The sequence below is a fragment of the Xyrauchen texanus genome, chromosome 5 (genome assembly GCF_025860055.1).
Source record: "Xyrauchen texanus isolate HMW12.3.18 chromosome 5, RBS_HiC_50CHRs, whole genome shotgun sequence".
Taxonomy (NCBI): Eukaryota; Metazoa; Chordata; class Actinopteri; order Cypriniformes; family Catostomidae; genus Xyrauchen; species Xyrauchen texanus.
Genome location: NC_068280.1, coordinates 43,810,992 through 43,831,036, shown reverse-complemented (window position 1 = coordinate 43,831,036; position 20,045 = coordinate 43,810,992). Strand labels below are relative to the sequence as shown.

The following is a 20,045-nucleotide window of genomic DNA, read 5'->3' as shown; positions in this document are numbered from 1 at the left end:
ATGTGAGTGTTCATCATTTTCTAAATATATTGTAAAATTACAATTCATGTCTTTAGGAGTTAATCTTTTAATGAGGACAAAATTACTGAGTGCACCTTTAAATGATTGATATGACTTTTTGACATTGTGACACCAACAATTTGACCTGGCCTGCAGTTTTTCTGTTCTGCTGAATATGGCATTTTTCTGTCCCTTATTATCTTCATCTATTGTCCGTCATTGCATTCATTCATCCCATCTTTCTTGTGTATGGTTTTTGATTTGGTTAAATCTCAGAGAGAAACAACAAATATTGCAGCAGCAACTAAATGCAATAAACAAAAGAATTGGTTGTTGTTGGTAAGGTAATAGTTATTGATATCATCATCACTGATTATTTTTATAACAAAAGTGCTGTACAGTACAGACTAGCATCACTATAGCTGCGTGGTCACTGAATCGTCCTGTTCTGTTACCCAGTGGGAGGAGTCTTGTGTTTGTCCATCACAAGGCCCAACCAATCCCTGGAACACATCCTCACTTGAATCCAAGAGGCGGGAACTGGAGGCAGAGAAACTGGAAGCACAATGCAGGGAAGTGGGAGGGGACAGAGGTCCTAATGTCAGCAAAACATCCCTACCATTAGCTCTCTGTCCATTAGTTGTCATGGCAACACTTTCGCCTTCATTCAAACCATCCACATCCACCTGATTAAGATTGGTCTCGGTGCGGGTGACTGGACCATCACCCCTGGTGAAGCCCAAGTCACGCCATGCCCCTGACGGGTGAAGCAATCCATCTGAGATAGTGTAAGTTGCAGCAGTTACACCTGCAGGTTGGGGAAGATGACTGCCCATGCGTGAAAAAAGCAGTCCGAGCCGTCTAAAGGAGTTCTTCTTGGCACTCGAGAAGCGTGAAAACCGCCTCCAGGTCCGTGAGAGTGCAGGTCTTGCTGGAGCCACGGAGGATAGGGAAGAGGAGGGTGAGGTGTTCTTCCTCAGTCCATTGATCTTTGGTTTACCCTCCCTGTACGTGGACGATGCTGTAGTTGCCATAGCAATCTCCTTTCCAGAGATAGACCGAAAGAGAGCGGAGACTCCATACAATGGATCTGAAGGTGTGATGTTTTTGAAAGACACGCCCTTGGCCCCGATGCTGCTCCCATCGCTGTGGTGACAGTTGATGCTCGATGCCTCCTCGTCATCACTGACCTCATCTCGAAGTGTGACATCGCTGCTGGACGAATAGTTGCGCCGGGGTGGCTTTCTGTTGCCAAGAAGGTCCAAGACTTCATATCGGAAGCTGGAGATGTCCTGTTTCAGCTCCTACAGCAGGGTATAATTATAGTTGTATATTAATACTGTTTCTCAGGTTAACCATACTGCATCAGCCAAGCTGATTAACTGACCAATATTTGTACCTGATTACCTCATTAACACAATCTTTCATATCCAAAATCTACAGCCTGATATACTTGTTAGAAAATTTACATTTTCTGTGTTTAGAGTTTAGATAATGTATATATGTATATTTTATTTACAGAAGACTTAGCTAATTAACAGGTATTCAGGTCTAAAATCTTCAGACTGACATAGTTGTCAATAGATAATTCACATTTTCTATTTTTAAGTTGGTTTTTTTTTGGTAAACGAAGTAAATTCAGCTAATTTATGAATAGGGTAAAACAGGGCTAAAGGCACAACTTAAGGAACATTTGCTTTTTTCTGTTCACAAAGTATACCAAGATTGAAAAAATACATTCATATTTATTAAATATTGATGGAGCAACATAATTGGTGTGAAAAGTAATAAAAACAGAAGGTTGTTTAGATTTTATTATCTATTATCTTTTTTGAGTAACAAATAAAGATAATACTTATCAAAATAAACACTTCAGAAAAGGATTATCCACTTCCTGTTCATTTCAATCACATTTGGCATTTCATAACATCTCCATTGTAATCAAATCAGTCAATGTGAGCCCACTCTGAAAGCTATTAAAAAATATATTGATTTAATCAATTTAAACAAAACTGCAAGTGATAAATAAGTATGTTGTCAGAATATAAATGTGATAATTTCAGGGATTCTCATTAGCTACATAAATTTGCTCAATTTTAAATATGATTACTTATTAGATCCAATTACATCATCATTGAAATTTAGACATTGCACGCAGTAATCTCATAAACTGAGAATATTTTGAAGAGTATAGTGACAAACAGGTGGTAAGGAAAGCACTGTGGTAGTTTTTGCTGCTGTTTAGTGTTTTGGGAGAAAGCCCCGTTATACCCTACATTAATTGCTGCTTTTGCTAGCATATGCATATTATTTCTCTTGCTCACTAGGTATCAGAATTATTCACTCAAAGAACTATTGGTCAACCACTAACCAAAAGTTACTAATATAAGGGTCTTAAAATGCTTAATGGACTACATCTGTTATATTTAAATAATAAGTATGTTATACGTAAATATGCTATATTTTATGGACAGAAATATAGGTTTATTTACAAATGACATTTTTTGCACTATTTTGAGGTTTAAATAAATTCTTCTAATCAAATATAAAGCCACTTTAAACAAAATATCAACATGTTTTGAACTTATTTCAGTATTTCAAATGTCTTGATCCTATTTTACTCCAAAATCAAAAGAAACAATTAAGGAATTATTTTTTTTTTTACATTTTTGAGACATGAGAGTTATGCACATTTTAACCCCAATTGTGAAAAAAAATTATAATCTTTTTGATTATTAGGCATTGTGGAAGTACTTTGATGGTACAATTTTTTATTTTTATTTATTAAATCAAGGCATCTTTTTTATCATCTTTTTAATACAGTAAAAATGGACTGTTAAGGTGATGAGAGTCATAATTTAAAACTATGAAAATAGTAAAAGTAAAACGTGTTACGGTAATTAGAATTTGTGTTTTTAAACATGGTCTTAAATGTAGGGTTTATTTTCATTATGCAAAATATGACTTCATATCGTTTTGTATTAATTTAGGATTATGACCAGGACATATTCTAGACAGGTTTCATGAAAATTACCTAGATAATTATAGCAGTTTGATAAAGTAACAATTATTGTGAATGCAGATAATGAAAATGAAACATCTAGTCACCAATACTTTTTGAAAAAACTTGAGGCTTATACAAGTGATTATTTGCGTAATACTTGGGTACTCTCCATTTCAGAAGTACCTTAAAGTTCTCCTCTGTTAGCCCTTCGTTGGTCTTAGCACTGCGGATCATGGATGCCACATACCTCTTCACTAGACTACGAATCACCTCCTGAGGGGTAAAAGAGAAGAAGAGAGAGATGGCAAACAGTAATCTCTAATCTTGTTTCTATAGAAAAATGCATCTGGATCTTTGCTGTGGCAGTGCAAAGACAGATGGATCAGGAAAACAATACCAGAGGCAAAGCGATGTAATGCAATTACATGCGCATGTATGTGATTGTAGCCCTTATTCTGCTGGCATACCTGATAATGCTGATTCTGTATCAGCCTGTCAGCATGTTTTTCCTGAAAGAAGAAACAAATCTTCAATGTGTAATTATGCAGAATAACTGATCTCATTAACTAATTGAGTAAATGGCACATTTATTTATTTATGTGTTAACTATCCCTTTAAATTCCATTATGTTGATATTTCCAGGTCCAATCTCGTTTTGGAGTGATTAGTATTTCAATACCAGACCAGATACTTTATGTTGGCCTCTTCAGTCCAGTTTAACTTAATTACCATACTTTTAGCATAGAGTAGGAGAGGTTGAAATACATTAAGTGGTGTACAGTATTTAGACACTTAAGCCACATTTAAAAATGCTTGAATATAAATCGCATTAGATGATGTTTGGTAACTATAATATTTAAGGCATTTTTGCAATTAATTTAAACTGTTGTTTTTTTTATTATTATTTTTTTTAAACATTACTTCTATTCTATTTGGGGCCACTGTACATACTGAGCAGAGGCAGATATCTTCATACATTTATAAAACAAAGAAATCTGATAACTTGGCCACATGAGTAAGACATATTGCTCTCTTTTATTTTTATCATTCAAAACCTTTGATAATAGAATAAATAACTCATTTCATGGAAATGAGGGCACACTTGTGTTTCTATCAACATAATATTCCCATCACCTCGACACTGAGTGACTCAATCAAATCAAATGCAATTTCAATGCACATTGGAAATAAATTATGCTTTATGTGCAGCTTGTACCTTAACACAAAGCAAGAGCACACCACACTTTGAATATCATTTATCATACAGTTTAACTATCATATGATTTTTAAATTCTTTGCAAGATTTGTACCTCACATCCCTTTTTTTATCAACAAGATTTTATGTTCAAATGTACAGTTTATTAACTTATTAGATAAGTGCAGGTGCTGTAACTGACCACCCTTTTGCTTAAGTTTATCTCTATTTTTAATCACCTTTAGATTTAACCAGGCAAAAAGAGATCATTTAAAAGGTCCAGCATTGTGACAAATACATTTTTAACAGTACAAATGTTCCATGTGATAATTATAAAATTAGCAAAAAGCTATTTAAAAAAAGTTTTAGATGGAGTATGCATCTCATCCACAGTGGTGACTATGTTAAAACTCCTCAAGTCCTAGTATAATGGAATAAAAAATAATCATTTTCTTTGTCTGTCTCTTTCGCATTCTTCTGCGTCATGCTCTAGCTACTCTTGGAACTTGGCAAAGTGAAACTGCAGGAATTGTTGCCTTTTGTATGACAAATTGCTTATATGTTCCTCATTTGTATGACGCCTTGGATAAAAGCATCTGCTAAATGTAAATTATATATACATTTTATACTACTATTATTATATATTATATAATTCTATATTACTCTAAAACTCAATAAAGTAACAAAATGACTGATTTCAAATAACTCAGTCATTTCATATATCTGTAGCACTTTACAGTAAAGGCTCTATTTGTTAACATTAGAAAATGCATTAGGTATTATGACCTAACATTTAACAACATTTATTAATCTTGGTTAATGTTAATTTGTACATTTACAATTGTTCATTGTTAGTTCATGTTAGTTCATAATTAACTAATGTTAAACTGTACAATGCAAAAATTAGCATTGACTTCGATTAAAGGGATAGGGATCATTTACTCACACTCATGCATCCAAGATGTGTATGAATTTCGTCTGCTGAAGATTTTTAGAAGAAAAGATCAGCTCTGTAGGTACATACAATGCAAGGGAATGGTGACCAGAACTTTGAAATTCCAAAAAGCATATAAATGCAACATAAAAGTAATCCATACAACTCCAGTGGTTAAATACATATCTTCAGAAGGGATATTATAGGTGTGGGTGAGAAACAGATAAATATTTATGTACTTTTTTTACAAAAAAATTCTCCTTCCTGCCCAGTAGGTGGCGAGATGCACAAAGAATGCGGAAGGACAAAAACAAAAGAAGAATGTGAAAGTGAAAGTGGAGATTAATGGTTAAAAAGGACTTAAATATGGACTGTTTCTCACCCACACCTATCTCTTCTGAAGATATTGATTTAACCACAGGATACATTTCATGTTGTCTTTATGTGCTTTTTGGACCTTAAAATTTCTGGCCACCATTCACTTGCATTGTATGGACCAACAGAGCTGAGATAATCTTCTAAAAATCTTTGTGTTCAGCAGAGAAAAGAAAGTCATAAACATCTGGGATGGCAGGAGATTGAGTAAATGATGAGTTAATTTTTGGGAGAACTATTCCTTTAATAAGAGCTAAAAAAGTGTTAATGTTAACTAATGTAGTTAACAATTGCAAACTTTGGTAAGTGTTACCGATATGAAATAATCCTATCCCTTTTTTGTTTGATTTCATGTCAATAAAAATGTTAATGCTACTGTACATTCTTATGTGTTTTAAGTTTATCCTTGTAGGTTGTGGGAGGGTGGGGGTGTGGTAAGGGCTCATTAAGTGGTTTTTGCACTGGGGCTTATATGATCCTGTGACACTGTTAATGGATAAAGTGATTGTGATATATTGGTTTTTATTTTTCTGATATTGCAGTATGAGCTGAGAGACCTTTCGTATTCTTATTCGATTTGCTGGATAGCTGGTCTGCTCTTAGTGCTACATGTAGGCAGTTTTATGTAACAATCCAGGTTTGATCCCAACACAGCATTGCCTGCAAACATGTGGGAGAGATTTGAGTGTCTGTGTGTGTGTGTGTGTGTGTGTGTGTGTGTGTGTGAGAGAGAGAGAGAGAGAGAGAGAGAGTGTGTACATGTACATCAGAATTACTGTTGTTTATTACAGTCAGAGATGGATTTGTAACAGGTGTGTATGTATGTGTTTGTGGTTGGGGGGGGGGGTTAGCATGGCAATGGGAGAGACTTGACTTGGGCCAACTTACACCTCATTACATCATCAAAGGAGAAAAGAAACCTGTTGCACAAAGAAATCTTACTGCATAGAAGTTTAATTAATTGATATGAAATTCCACTTCACTGATTCAATTAAAATTAAATAACTCAGGCTCATAATAACTTTAAACAAAGACAGTGGCGCTGGAACAAATTTTGAAGTGGGGGAAGGGGGCTTGTTGTGACATAACAGGACTCATCTCTTGAATATTAATTAGGTCTTACTTGACCGTCCAGTTGTTTAACCTATGATTGTCTCGATTAATATTTAATGTGATTTCAGAATTTGGTCACCATTGTCCAATTATGGCACCTCTGAGGTGAACCTAGCTGGTCATGAATATGAATAGGAGTTTTGTTGTTTTAGAAGTCATGCTAGTCATGATTTTTGTTAACATAAGTGATTTTGATATTCCTTTTCCACTCAACTATACCTGAAGGTATATGTTGATAGAAGTTTAAATACAATTGCTGTATCCCAACATCAAAAGTCAAAAACCCAATAGTTCAAAAACAATCAAAATGTAAATGAGCTGTTAAAGCATTCTGTGTGGTGGCATATGTGTGTGACTGTACTGTTAGTCAATGTAATGGTTTTTAAAAGTGTAATTTAAACCAGAACCACTTGATCAAATTATGAAGGAACCGTCGTGATGATGTTTAAATGGATTTTTTACCGTAAACTCCTTAAGATTGTCGTGTTTGTGAGGGTCTTCAGGCAGAGCAGCCTCTGACCTGCAGAGCCGCTCATGTACCCATCGACACAGGTACCAGAATGATTTCGGACTGGGGATGACGTTGAATGGTGGGGGGAGTGTCCCCCCCTCTTCAAAGTAACTCATCCACAGCTTTGTCCGAGCAAACTTCCACTCGATATCAGCATGGTCCTAAGGCGCAGTGACACGTTGAGAAAACACAGAGAAAAGTAGAAAAGCATCAGTTGCATTCTTAGGGTTGACACAAGGGGTGCTATTACAGGGATTAGCTGAATGTCTTTTCCTTCGAATTTCTATTTCATGTCAACTGCTGTCATGGCGAAGCAATAGTTCAGTTAACACTAGGCATGTCATAAAATATCGATTTATCGATTATTGAGCAGCACATAATTTTATCGATTCATGTTTGAGGCATCGATATATCAATGTTAGCGTCACTGAAATTAGAAGCCTAATTTGTGTGCTTTCCAATTCACTGTCATTTGGCCTTCCTTTTAATGTTAATTGGTGTAATAGCATTGGGAGACCACAAGAGGGTGATATAAAATTTACCGAAGCCGATTGCAGGTAAGACAAGGTACAGTCCAAACTAAGTTGTGGATATAGTCACCATACACACAAACATTATAAAGGTTTTTGCATTTATTCAAGAATAAAGTAATTTTCATGAGTTTGCAGGTAAGTGCATGCAAACTGAACTATTAGAAATTATTAAGCACGTCCTCTGTATGTAGCCTTGAAGAGGTTTCATTCAAGCTGTCAAACTACAAAATGACATACTTGAAACTGAAAAAACATTGTGTAGGCTATTTGAAAGATACACATACACAATATATCATTCAGGGACTAAAGTAAATAATTTTTGTCCTTTGGGTTGAATGTAATGGAGAACTATGTGATTTGAGCACTATGCGGCTGCAGAATTTTGAGCAGCCTCTGGAGGTAACAAGCAGCAGCCATGGTGTGTGCGGACCTTCGTAGAAAATAATTGTTTTAAATTTTAGAATGCGCCATGTTGTCCACCAGACGTGTTCGGTGTGCGGCCCCTTTTAATTTACACTCACCTAAAGGATTATTAGGAACACCATACTAATACTGTGTTTGACCCCCTTTCGCCTTCAGAACTGCCTTAATTCTATGTGGCATTGATTCAACAAGGTGCTGAATTGGGTTGAGATCTGGTGACTGTGGGGGCCATTTTAGTACAGTGAACTCATTGTCATGTTCAAGAAACCAATTTGAAATGATTCGAGCTTTGTAACATGGTGCATTATCCTGCTGGAAGTAGCCATCAGAGGATGGGTACATGGTGGCCATAAAGGGATGGACATGGTCAGAAACAATGCTCAGGTAGGCCGTGGCATTTAAACGATGCCCAATTGGCACTAAGGGGCCTAAAGTGTGCCAAGAAAACATCCCCCACACCATTACACCACCACCACCAGCCTGCACAGTGGTAACAAGGCATGATGGATCCATGTTCTCATTCTGTTTACGCCAAATTCTGACTCTACCATCTGAATGTCTCAACAGAAATCGAGACTCATCAGACCAGGCAACATTTTTCCAGTCTTCAACTGTCCAATTTTGGTGAGCTCTTGCAAATTGTAGCCTCTTTTTCCTATTTGTAGTGGAGATGAGTGGTACCCGATGGGGTCTTCTGCTGTTGTAGCCCATCCGCCTCAAGGTTGTGCGTGTTGTGGCTTCACAAATGCTTTGCTGCATACCCCGGTTGTAACGACTGGTTATTTCAGGCAAAGTTGCTCTTCTATCAGCTTGAATCAGTTGGCCCATTCTCCTCTGACCTCTAGCATCAACAAGGCATTTTTGCCCACAGGACTGCCGCATACTGGATGTTTTTCCCTTTTCACACCATTCTTTGTAAACCGTAGAAATGGTTGTGTGTGAAAATCCCAGTAACTGAGCAGATTGTGAAATACTCAGACCGGTCCGTCTGGCACCAACAACCATGCCACGCTCAAAATTGCTTAAATCACCTTTCTTTCCCATTCTGACATTCAGTTTGGAGTTCAGGAGATTGTCTTGACAAGGACCACACCCCTAAATGCATTGAAGCAACTGCCATGTGTTTTGTTGATTAGATAATTTAATTAATGAGAAATTGAACAGGTGTTCCTAATAATCCTTTAGGTGAGTGTACTTTTCCGTTTAGACTTTACCAAAGTTGTGTTGAGAAATATGTTTGAAGAGACAAAGACGAGCAGCCCTCTTTATATCTTAAAAAAATAATACTGCTGTTTATCGATAATCATCAGTGCGAGAAAAAGGCATCAATCCCACGGCTAGTAAATACAAGAGCACACACTTCACAACTGTCAATATGCTTACAGCTGTCACATATTCCCTGTTGTCTTTTGTTTTTGTGCTTTTGTGTTGAAATTATTGTTTAGTTCCTGTTTCCTTTTTGTAGTCCTTTGTAGTTTCATTTTATGATTGGTTTTCCTCTGATTATTTCCACAGGTGTTCCTCGTTCCCTTGTTTGTCCTTGTATATTTAAGCCCTTGTTTCCCCCAGTTAGTTTGTTAGTTCTTGCATGATTTGTTATGTTCTGTGCTTGGTTTCCTGCATTCTGTGATATTCTGTGTTACTTTATTAATCTTTTATTTGCATTAAAGCTGCACTTAGATCCTCATTCTTTGCCTGCTGCGTCACAACAGCTAGCTACCTGAATAATACAATTTCCAGTTTAATGGCAAAGACATAAAAGGTAACTACTGGCCCCTTTAGTTAGTTATAGTAAGGCAAAACATGTCAAAGCTGAAGTATGTACAGTAATTTCTGTGCCACTAATGTCATATTTACTTCTGAAGCAATACGATCACTTTGTGTGATGAACAGAATGAAAAGTCATTATTCACTCAAATAACTGATAAAGTGCAAAATCGAATATGGCGGCTATGTTAACATTAACAATAACATCAAACCTCATTACATCTCATGTTGTTCTTGTATTGGTTTAACCACAAACTGCTATCTTCAGAGGCAGTCATGCAGGATAATGTCAGCACTCGCATTATAATAAACATATTTACACTGTAAACACCCGAAGCAATGTGATGAGACACACATTGTTGACGGGGCTCCCATATCATGCAGTGGCTCCAACCACTTTATTTTCCCAGTCTAATAAAATATTTGTAACAAATGTCATACAGTATATGTAAATTGATGGCTATGAATTTTATCATCATATATTTAAATAACTTCTTAGCTGTTCATCAAAACTAGATTGAGTTGACATATGATGCTGGATTAATTGTGAAGAAGTTTATGTTTATTTTGAGAGTGTGGATTATTGAACTGAGTGAAAACTTTTAAAAGAGTGCATGCACTGCACACGTATGCAAAGAAAATAAAAGCCCTACCTGAAGCGTGCCACTGCTCCCCGTCTCCTCATTTCCACACATGAACCCTGACGTGGTGTCACACTGTGGCCGAAACCCGGGAAGAAATTCAAAGAGATACGTTGTCATTGAGTCCTCACCACTGAGCAAGGTGATCAAGACCCTTGCCGGCATCCAGCAGAACCAGCATCAGGCCTTCGTCGAGCTGCGGCTGGAGGAGGAGCAGCATTTCAACTCCTGCTGCAGGCCCAAGCAGAGAACCGAGCTGCTCACCCTTTTGAAAATGGGGCCGGCTGATGATCCAGAAGCCTACCTCGATCTCTTCGAGAAGACAGTCAAGGTGTTGGAATGGACACCTGACCAATGGGCAACTTTTGCTGTTACTCTCCGGGGAAGCGCAGCTTGTGGTCCAACAGCTCCCTGCAGCCAGCCTCCTGGATATCATGGACAAGGTGGTCATGGAGCAGTTCATTAACCAGCTGCCCTGTGGGATGGCCGAGTGTGTCCAGTGCCACTGTCCGGGGTCGCTGAAGGAAGCGATCCAGCTTACTGTTCCTGCCACTAGGAGGCTGGGTGGTCCTTTGCCCAGGTTTCCTCTCCCCTGCTATCTCTGACGAGTCTGTTCCCATGGGTGTAGGAGGGGGGCCTGAGCTGGTCTGTTGGAGCTGTGAGGATCCAGGTCATTTCCAGGACTGTTGCCCCATAATGGAGGTTGGTAAGCTGGTCCGGATTCCTGATGCCACCCCACGATCGAGCTGGTGCGTATCAGATACAGTTGAGTACCCAGGGGTATACATGTCAAACTTTGATGGATACTGGCTGTTCTCAAACCTCCATTCACCAACGTTTGGTACAAGACGGGGAAAGGGACCCAAATAGTATGGAGAAGGTGCGATGTGTGTGCATGAGGATATTCACAATAATCGATGGTCAACAGCTCAAGTCTAATGTCGCACTCACATACCCATATTTTTTAATTATCAAAGATAGGTTGTATCAAGTGAAGCAGGACACTCAAACAAAATAAAATACAACCCAGTTATTAGTACCGAAAATCTGTCGGGAAGCTCTCTTCCAGGCGGCTCACCATAATCCAATGGCCAGCCATTTAAGACAAGAAAGAACACTTAACCGAATAATGGCCTGTATATTTTGGCCGGGCATTCATGGGGATGATCGCAGGTGGTGGGCGGCATTCCGTGGATGTCAGTTGGTGAATTCACTGGACACCCCAAAAGCGCCATTGTGCCCTCTACTATTAATCATGGTTCCCGTTGCAAGAATTGGTATGAACCTCATCAGGCCATTAGAGTGGACCACACATGGACATCGCTTTGCATTAGTTCTGGTGGACTATGCAACGTGATATCCGGAATCAGTGCCCCTGCACATCATCTCAGCACATAGTGTTGCATAGGCACTCTTCAGAGTTAACTCCCAAGTGGGGATTCCAAAAGAAATACTCAATGATCAAGGCGCTACATTTATGTCCTGAACACTACACAAGCTATATGAATTATTAGGTCGATTCACACAAGTGTTTACCACCCACAAACAGATGGGTTGGTGGAACGATTGAATAAAACCCTGAATAATATGACCTTTGAGGTCACATGGCAAATCTGAGATCTCAATTATGAGGTTAACCTGTTGATATGCACCCCCTTTTTGAGCACAAACCATGAAAATGACAAATTTCTCTCCACCATTTATTTTGCAGATGAATGCATCTGACATAGGGCTGGGGGCAGTGCTCTCGCAGGAGATGGTGGAGGAGGGGAGGGGGGGTCGACTGGTGCTGTACATTAGTCATAATGCCCTGTACATTAGTCAGAGTCGGGCGGTGGGGGTATGTGGAGATGGGGGCATGGTCGTGTGTCTGTTTGCAGGAGAGAGGGAGTGGTGTGGCTCATCAAGCTGGTTGACATAATATCTAAGAAAAAATTAAAGCTACTTTGGAAGATGAAATCTGCTCTATACTCCAGCCTCTTTATTTTCTCCATCAGTCTAAAATAAAAAAATGCAGTTTTCCATATTGCTTTTTCTCTCTCACCATGTTATTGCAGCAGTGCTATCTCTCCCCCATTTTAATAAAAGAATAGAGATGTGATGCAGTAACATGATCAGAGAAGAATAGTCATAGCAGAGACATACAGCTATAGTTGCAATAGGCTACCCATACACTCACTGAGCACATTATTAGGAACACATTTAAATATGAATAGCCTTATTTCTCTTGGCCCACCCACACAAAAGTTTCTGGCTATGCCACCTAGCGTAGCCACCTTATTTGATTTTTACTTATTTGAGTAATGATAAATTCTGGTCTGTTCATCGCACAAATCGTATCGCTTCAGTAGATTAGGATACTAAATAATTAAAGAATTAAAATGTTTTGGTGAACTATTCCTTACATATATGTGTTAAGTATGTTCCTGGCTTTAGGTTTACAGAGATATGCAGTACTCACAGCAATGAGCTGGTAAGAGTTGTTCATCATGGCGATGAGCATGTTTAGCAGAACCACCAGTGAGATGACGTTGTAGGTGCCAAACATTGTAGCGCCGACAAACTCTGTGAACTCGTGCCGAGCCTTTACGTTGGTTACATACAGATTCAGGAGGCCGAATATCGACCAGAACAAAGACTGAAGAGTCTCAAATAACCTGAGAGACAGAAGCATCAAGAAAGAGACGGTAAGAAAGAGAGGAATAGTTGTAACAATGCAAAAACTTTTAATATAAATCAGAAAAAACATATTGTGTAAAAACATCACAGACATATTTTAGGATGCAGATCAGAGTAAGCCTCCAGTGGTAAACAGTTCATGAACAAAGAAAGAAAAATATATACATTTATTTAAAAAATTTGAATATAAAAAATATATGTGTAGGGGAGACTGGGGGCAATGGTTAATGGGCAAACATAACACACTGCATTTTTTCTATCTAACGTGTGAATTATAAAGTGTCTGTCACAGGAATCATCTTAAATACATTTGATCATTCCTGACAGCAAGATTAACCAGTACAATATAAAAGTGAAAACTACACTGCCTGGCCAAAAAAGAAAAAAGTCGCACTTTGGATTTAAATAAGCAGATACTTAAGAGCCTATGATTGGATCAATATTGCAGTGATTAATATGTTTCAGCTGGCAACAATTCTTTTAACCATAAATGATGCAGTGTGTAGCTTCTCATTTCTTAAACAACCATGTCGGAAGACATATCCCGTGGTTGTGGAAAAGATGTTACTGCCTTTCAGAAGGGGCAAAATATTGGCCTGCATCAAGCAAAGAAAACAACTTAGCAGATTGCTGAAAACACTGGAATTGGGTTAAGAACTGTCCAACGCATTATTAAAACCTGGAAGTATAGTGGTGAATCTTGAATGGCCATGATCGGAGATAACTAAAACGCTTGAAGTCACATCATAAAAAAAAAACGAAAGTAGAACTAACGGACATGTTTAATTGTGAAAGTAATAGAACTTACAGGATTGGGAAAAAAGCTGTGTGGTCACAAGAAAGACACTTGTTAGTGAGGCTAATCAGAAAAAACTACTTCAATTTGCAAGGGAGCATAATGGGATGCACCCGTCATGCATAGTGCCCACTGTACAAGCCTCTGGAGGAAGTGTTATGATCTGGGGTTGCTTCAGTTGATCAACAATGTTATGTGGCAATAAAATTAAGTCAGCTGACTACCTGAATGTACTAAATGACCAGGTTATGCAATCAATTGATTTTTTCTTCCCTGACAGCACAGGCATATTCCAGGACGACAATGCCAAGATTCTCAGGCTCAAATTTTGAAAGAGGGGATCAGGGATCACGAGTAATCATTTTCACACATGAACTGGCCACCACAGAGTGCTGACCTTAACCCCATTAAAAGTCTTTGGGATGTGCTGGAGAAGACTTTACTGAGTGGTTCGACTCTCCCATAATCAATGCAAGGTCTTGGCCAAAAATGAATGCAACTCTGGATGGAAATAAATGTTGTGATGTTGCATAAGTTTGGCGAATTCCATGAAGATTCCGCTAAGATTGTGCACCGTAATCAAAGCTAAAGGCGGTCCAACTAAATATTAGAGTGTGCAACTTTCTTTTTTTTTTTGTCTGGCAGTGTATATTGTAACATTAATAAATATTAAGCAATGATTTTAATAAAAAACTAAATATTATAAATATTATAATGTAAGAATTTTAATGGTATTATAGTAATGGTTTAATGGTTTCTTATACTAAAAGTTGGCAGGTACATTTGTAGCTGTATGTGAGTTAAGAAGAAAATGTAAAACAATGCTACAATTGCTCCATATACTAGAAGTATGTCAGAAGAAATGGAAAAGAAAAGGAAAACAGACAGATGATCAATCATCATTTAAATCCATTTTGTGGTCGTTTTGGTTTATAATGCTATCCTGTGACTTGAATCTGGGAATGAAATATTGTTTTGGCATTGTTATATTCATTCTACTGTGGAGCAATTTTGAAACTCTGAATTCATCTCCCCCGCTCTGCCAGTTCGAAAATGTATTTAAAGTTTAATGAATCTCACAAACTGATGGTTTGCACTCACACAAACATGCACATATGGCACCAGACTGTCAGAGCTGTGTAAATAACCTAGCCATAAGCTATAAAAAAAATTTTTTCTGTTTATCAAAATGCATCCTAAGTTTTAGAAGGCAATGTCTGGCTAGCTATAAGATTTGAAGTTTGTGTGTCTACGCGCTCCCTTGGGGTGAAAGGAATTGTGAATTTTTTTTCTCGTTAAATGAAATATTCAACAGCGTCAGCTTTCATTAAAGTCTTGGCAGAGATAAATACAACGTGATTTCCTGAAAATAGGAAAACAGAGTTACACCAGAACAAAAAGGATGCAGCAGTGAGCATTGCCTAAGGTAGCAGTTGTTAGATGAACTGCATATAGTAGCTGAGGGAAGGACTTCAGGGACACAAACATTCAAAGAAGCACACAGCATGACTATAGAGTAGGCTGACAATGAAATGTGCTGCGTCTGGGAATCCAGTGACAGTAGAAAAAAATGGTTTATGTTCTGTTTGTAACAGACTTTTAACATCTCACTGCCTTTATTTCCCAAAAGCCTGTGCATCGAGATACATCATCATACAAGCTGTAAAAAGTGGATTCAAGAAATTATATTTTGTATAAAGAAAATGAAACCTATTTTTAGAGCCATAAAGGAATATTCTGGGTTCAATAAAAGTTATTGCATTTAATTTTTTGCGTTGCGGCATTATTTTTATGACAATTAAACCAATTTTCCACCCAAATATTCATAAACGTAATGCAAAATAAATAAAAGTAAAAATGTGGAAAACAGGAAAATGTGATGATTTTTTGCTTTGTGTTCATTTTCATGATAATTAAGTACATATTCCACAGAAATTCTCATTACTAAAATGCAAAAATTAATAATAATAATAATAATAAAATATCCTCCGGAGACCCGAACATGACTGCTGTATGCATTTTCCATTCCCCTTTTTGATTCGTAACCAGTAGCCCTAAGAAACATGCAATATATATATATATATGAGAGAATTTTTTTAAGCATGATGTAGCCCCTTTGCCAAACAATATTTCCCATGCCTACTCTACCTTCTCTATTGTGCAGGACATGACGTGCCAAGTGATCCTGACAATTTACACAAGGTTTATTTGTATTTCTTCTGCTCCAAACTTACTTCAAACTTACTTCTCTGTCTCCTCGTATGAATGTAACACATCATAAGAAAGTGTTTCACAGCTGTTCAAATGCACTTTGAATCACATCATTTATGTGAATAAATGTTTTCCATTTGAAAGGACTAAATATTAAATGAAACAAATGACATTAAATGCAAAGTAATCTCTTCAGTAATCAAAATACTTTTTGAATGTAACTGTATTCTAATTACCAATAATTTAAATTGTAACTGTAGTGGAATACAGTTACTTATATTTTGTATTCTAAATACGTAATCCTGTTACATGTATTCCATTACTCCCCAACCCTGTCAATTGATAATACATAAAGCGTGGACAGCATCTTAACCACATGACTGCATTGACAGAGCTCATGTTGTCGAGCTCTAATAAATGCTTATGGGTTTGCCTCAAGTTCCTCACTTACTCGTCAGAGACAGTGACACAACAATTGGAAGCCCACTAGAGCCAACAACACAAATAAGTCCACATCCTGTTCTGTTGCAGCTGACATTTGGCATTTTAAGTTGAAAGGCCAAATATACTTCAGAGCAGAGATGAATAAGTTTTGAGTGTACCAGTGTGTGTGTGTGTATGGTCTCAGTCATCCCAAATGTCTTTTCTCTCTTTGGGGCAAATTCACTAAACAGTTGTGGCACTTTGTGCACTGTACTTCAGCACAAAATCCTGCATCTTATTCACAAACCACCCACAATAAAATGTAACCAAGCGCTTGAATACTGCAGCATATTCAAATGAAGTCATTGCAATTCTTTTCAGTGCAAGCACACCTTCTTTATATGTAAATAATGATATTTATGGATTCCACCTTTTTCACTAAACTCAGTTCCCTAAGAATGAATTGCTGCATTAAATATGATGTAGAGCTTTTTCAGTGCTGAATGTGCCTGGTTAAACTGTATATGAGTTTGGTTAGTGAAGAAAACAAGTTTTTGCATACCACTGCAAAAGTGGTGCAATTATTTAGTGAATTTGTCCCTCAGTGCTCACAGCAATATCTAAAGCCGTGCTATTGTCATCTATGAATAGCAGGTGGTACACACGATTTTACTAAAAGAGATGTTTGTGTACATTTTCGATTAATAGAGGCAGCAATAAATTGTCAAATGATAAAATAATAGGGGAAAACGCCATAACCGGATATCTAACAATGTTACGAGTGTACACTCTGTATTTTAAAGAGTCCATTCAGGTTTCTAAATCCTTGTAGTAATGCAAAGCTGTACAGTCCTGGTAAAATATGCCAGTCTGCGGCAGTCTGCTGGATTATAACCCTGCACTTGTGGCGTACTAAATTGTGTTCAGCTATAAATGTAGCCTGCTACCTGATTTGCATAATTCCTTTACTAATTCTGGTGCTAAATCAACATGACAGCACGACAATATCAGTCGGAACAATTCCTTCTTAGTGAATTCCGGCCTTTGTCTTTTCAACTGGAAACAGAATGTCAAAGCGCTTTATTATATGAAGGGGATTCTCTGTGACTGAACCTCAGAAAATCACTGCAGGACGCTTGAAGAAGCTGTGCTTTAGAAGTGATCTTGGTTGAGGGATTTTGAATCTCAGTGTGGTAAAGCCACATGCAGCTTATTCAGCGATAATTGGATTCTGATGGAAATGCAAAAATCTCCCCAGCAATTTCAACAATATGTTGTTGTTTGTTTTATGATTCAGGTGTTTATATTTCAAAAAGCAGCAGCAGATTTTTTTTTTTTCGGAAAGGCACAGCACAGATTTATGTCTCTCTTAAAAATGTATGAGGTGGTTTTTGAACCAGCATTATTTTACAGTGTTGGATGTTTGTGAGGATATTGATGTGTCATTGATGAACAAATCACTGGAAAAGCTGGATGTATGAATATTCAAAAGCAACACCAGTTCTGCCCAATCAGCTTTAACTGAGGCTGACCTAGAGCTGCTGTACTGGGAAGAATAAATATACAGTATGTGGTAACAGTGTTAAGGAAGCTACTTTGAAACTGTAATTTAAAGAAGTTTAACTACAGACAAGCTGCCCATTTAAAATTTTGCCGGGAGCAATTGTATTTGTTTTATCTCCAATCACAGCAGTAATTATTTGGTACAAAACAATAAGGATGTCAATTAGGTTTACAGCATTAAAGGAACAGTTCACTCAAAAATGACAGTTCTCTCATCATTTACTCCAGATATGTATGACTTTCTTTCTTCTGCTGAACACAAATGAAGATTTTTAGAAGAATATCTCAGCTCTGTATGTCCTTACAATGCGTCAAGTGAATGATGACCAGAACTTTGAAGCTCCAAGAAGCATATAAAGGCAGCATAAAAGTAATCCACATAACTGCAGTGGTTAAATCCACATCTTCTGAAGTGATATGATAGGTGTGGGTGAGAAACAGATCATTATTTAAGTCCTTATTTACTATAGATTCTCTTCCCTGCCCATAACGTGGTGATATGCACGAAGAATGTGAATCACCAAAAATAAAAGAATAGAGTAAATGTGAAAGTTAAAATTTTTTGTCAAAAAGGACTTAAATATTGATCTGTTTCTCACCCACACCTCTGATATCACCACTGAAAATATGGATTGAACCACTAGAGTCATGTGGATTACATTTATGCCACCTTTATGTGCATTTTGGACCTTCAAGTCACCTTTCACTTGCATTGAATGAACCATCAGAGTGGAGATATTTTTCTAAAAATCTTCATTCATGCTCAGCAGAAGAAAGAAAGTCATGCACATTTGGGATGGCATGAGTGTGAGTAAATGAAGAGAGAATTTTCATTTTTGGGTGAACTAACCATTTAAAGAGTATCGAACAGATACATTTTCAACAAATACCACCATACCTCCAAGAAAACATAATTTATACAACACAGAACACAAAGTGATCAAATATTATATTACTCTGCAACATTATTGTAATAAGTGTTAATTTTATCTTTTGTATATAGCTACACAAAAAAGATGATGTAAAATGGCATGCAGATGTCTGTGCAGAGATTCAAATTCATCAGTGATTCATGTAGCATTTGTTTCCCATTCTTCATATGGGACAGAGTGTGGACATTTTAGGCAAGTGTGTTTGATTACTTCTTCAGCTCGGATGTAAAGCTGCACGTGCAGTACAATATTACAAAAAACATCAATTTATATTTTTGTCATGCTAAACTTGTTACTCATAGATTGTATAGCTATAATATTTTGAAAAACAACTGAACTGTCCTACTACTGAAAAATATAATAATGTAAGTAGTGTCACCCACTGTTGATAGTTACTATAAGAATGTAAGACTAAGACAAAATGGCAGAGGGACAGAAAAGGAAACTTTGGTGGGTGCTTGGCAGTTGTTAAAGAAACTCACGTAGAGAATGCATTGTTCTGTTTCTCGCAACGGATCCCCTTGCAGTGGTTGGGTTCATCTGCAGCCTCGGTTTCATAGTAAAAGTAAAGCTGGTTGAGTCCATTGGCAAAGGCTAGCAGCACCAGACAATAAATGAACAGGAACTTGAGGATGTCGAGCAGCATGCGACCCAGAGAGATCTGCAGAGGGCCCAGGTGAGAGTTTGCCGTAAAGAGGGAGATGAGCCGCAGCGAGCTAAAGATGTTTGCGATGGCAAACAAAGCCTCGGCGATCAGCGTTGGATGCCACATCTCCCATTCCTCCCGAGGACGAGAACTATTGTACTGTGAGGGAATAAAGTTTAAGAACAACTTAAAAAAAAAAAAGGTTAGCACTTGTTAGAAGTCTGTCACTTGTTAGAAGCTGGTCAAACTAGGAACAAGCCAACATGGACAGATTACGTGATATGCCCTCATCCTTGAAA

At 37.5% G+C, this 20,045-nt stretch overlaps 1 protein-coding gene across 1 annotated transcript in view; it reads right to left on the bottom strand.

Annotated features, from left to right (window-relative positions):
- Positions 1 to 307: 307 nt before the first annotated feature.
- The window catches only part of trpc5a (transient receptor potential cation channel, subfamily C, member 5a), a 60,315-nt gene continuing 40,577 nt past the window's right edge, over positions 308 to 20,045 (bottom strand). Inside the window, exons 5-10 of the mRNA XM_052127194.1 lie at positions 19,583 to 19,905; positions 12,958 to 13,153; positions 7,084 to 7,293; positions 3,472 to 3,513; positions 3,188 to 3,277; positions 308 to 1,304 (exon numbers count right to left, since the gene is read on the bottom strand). Of these exons, the coding sequence (XP_051983154.1) occupies positions 417 to 1,304; positions 3,188 to 3,277; positions 3,472 to 3,513; positions 7,084 to 7,293; positions 12,958 to 13,153; positions 19,583 to 19,905 (1,749 nt within the window). The 3' untranslated portion in view covers positions 308 to 416. The remainder of the gene's footprint in view (positions 1,305 to 3,187; positions 3,278 to 3,471; positions 3,514 to 7,083; positions 7,294 to 12,957; positions 13,154 to 19,582; positions 19,906 to 20,045) is intronic.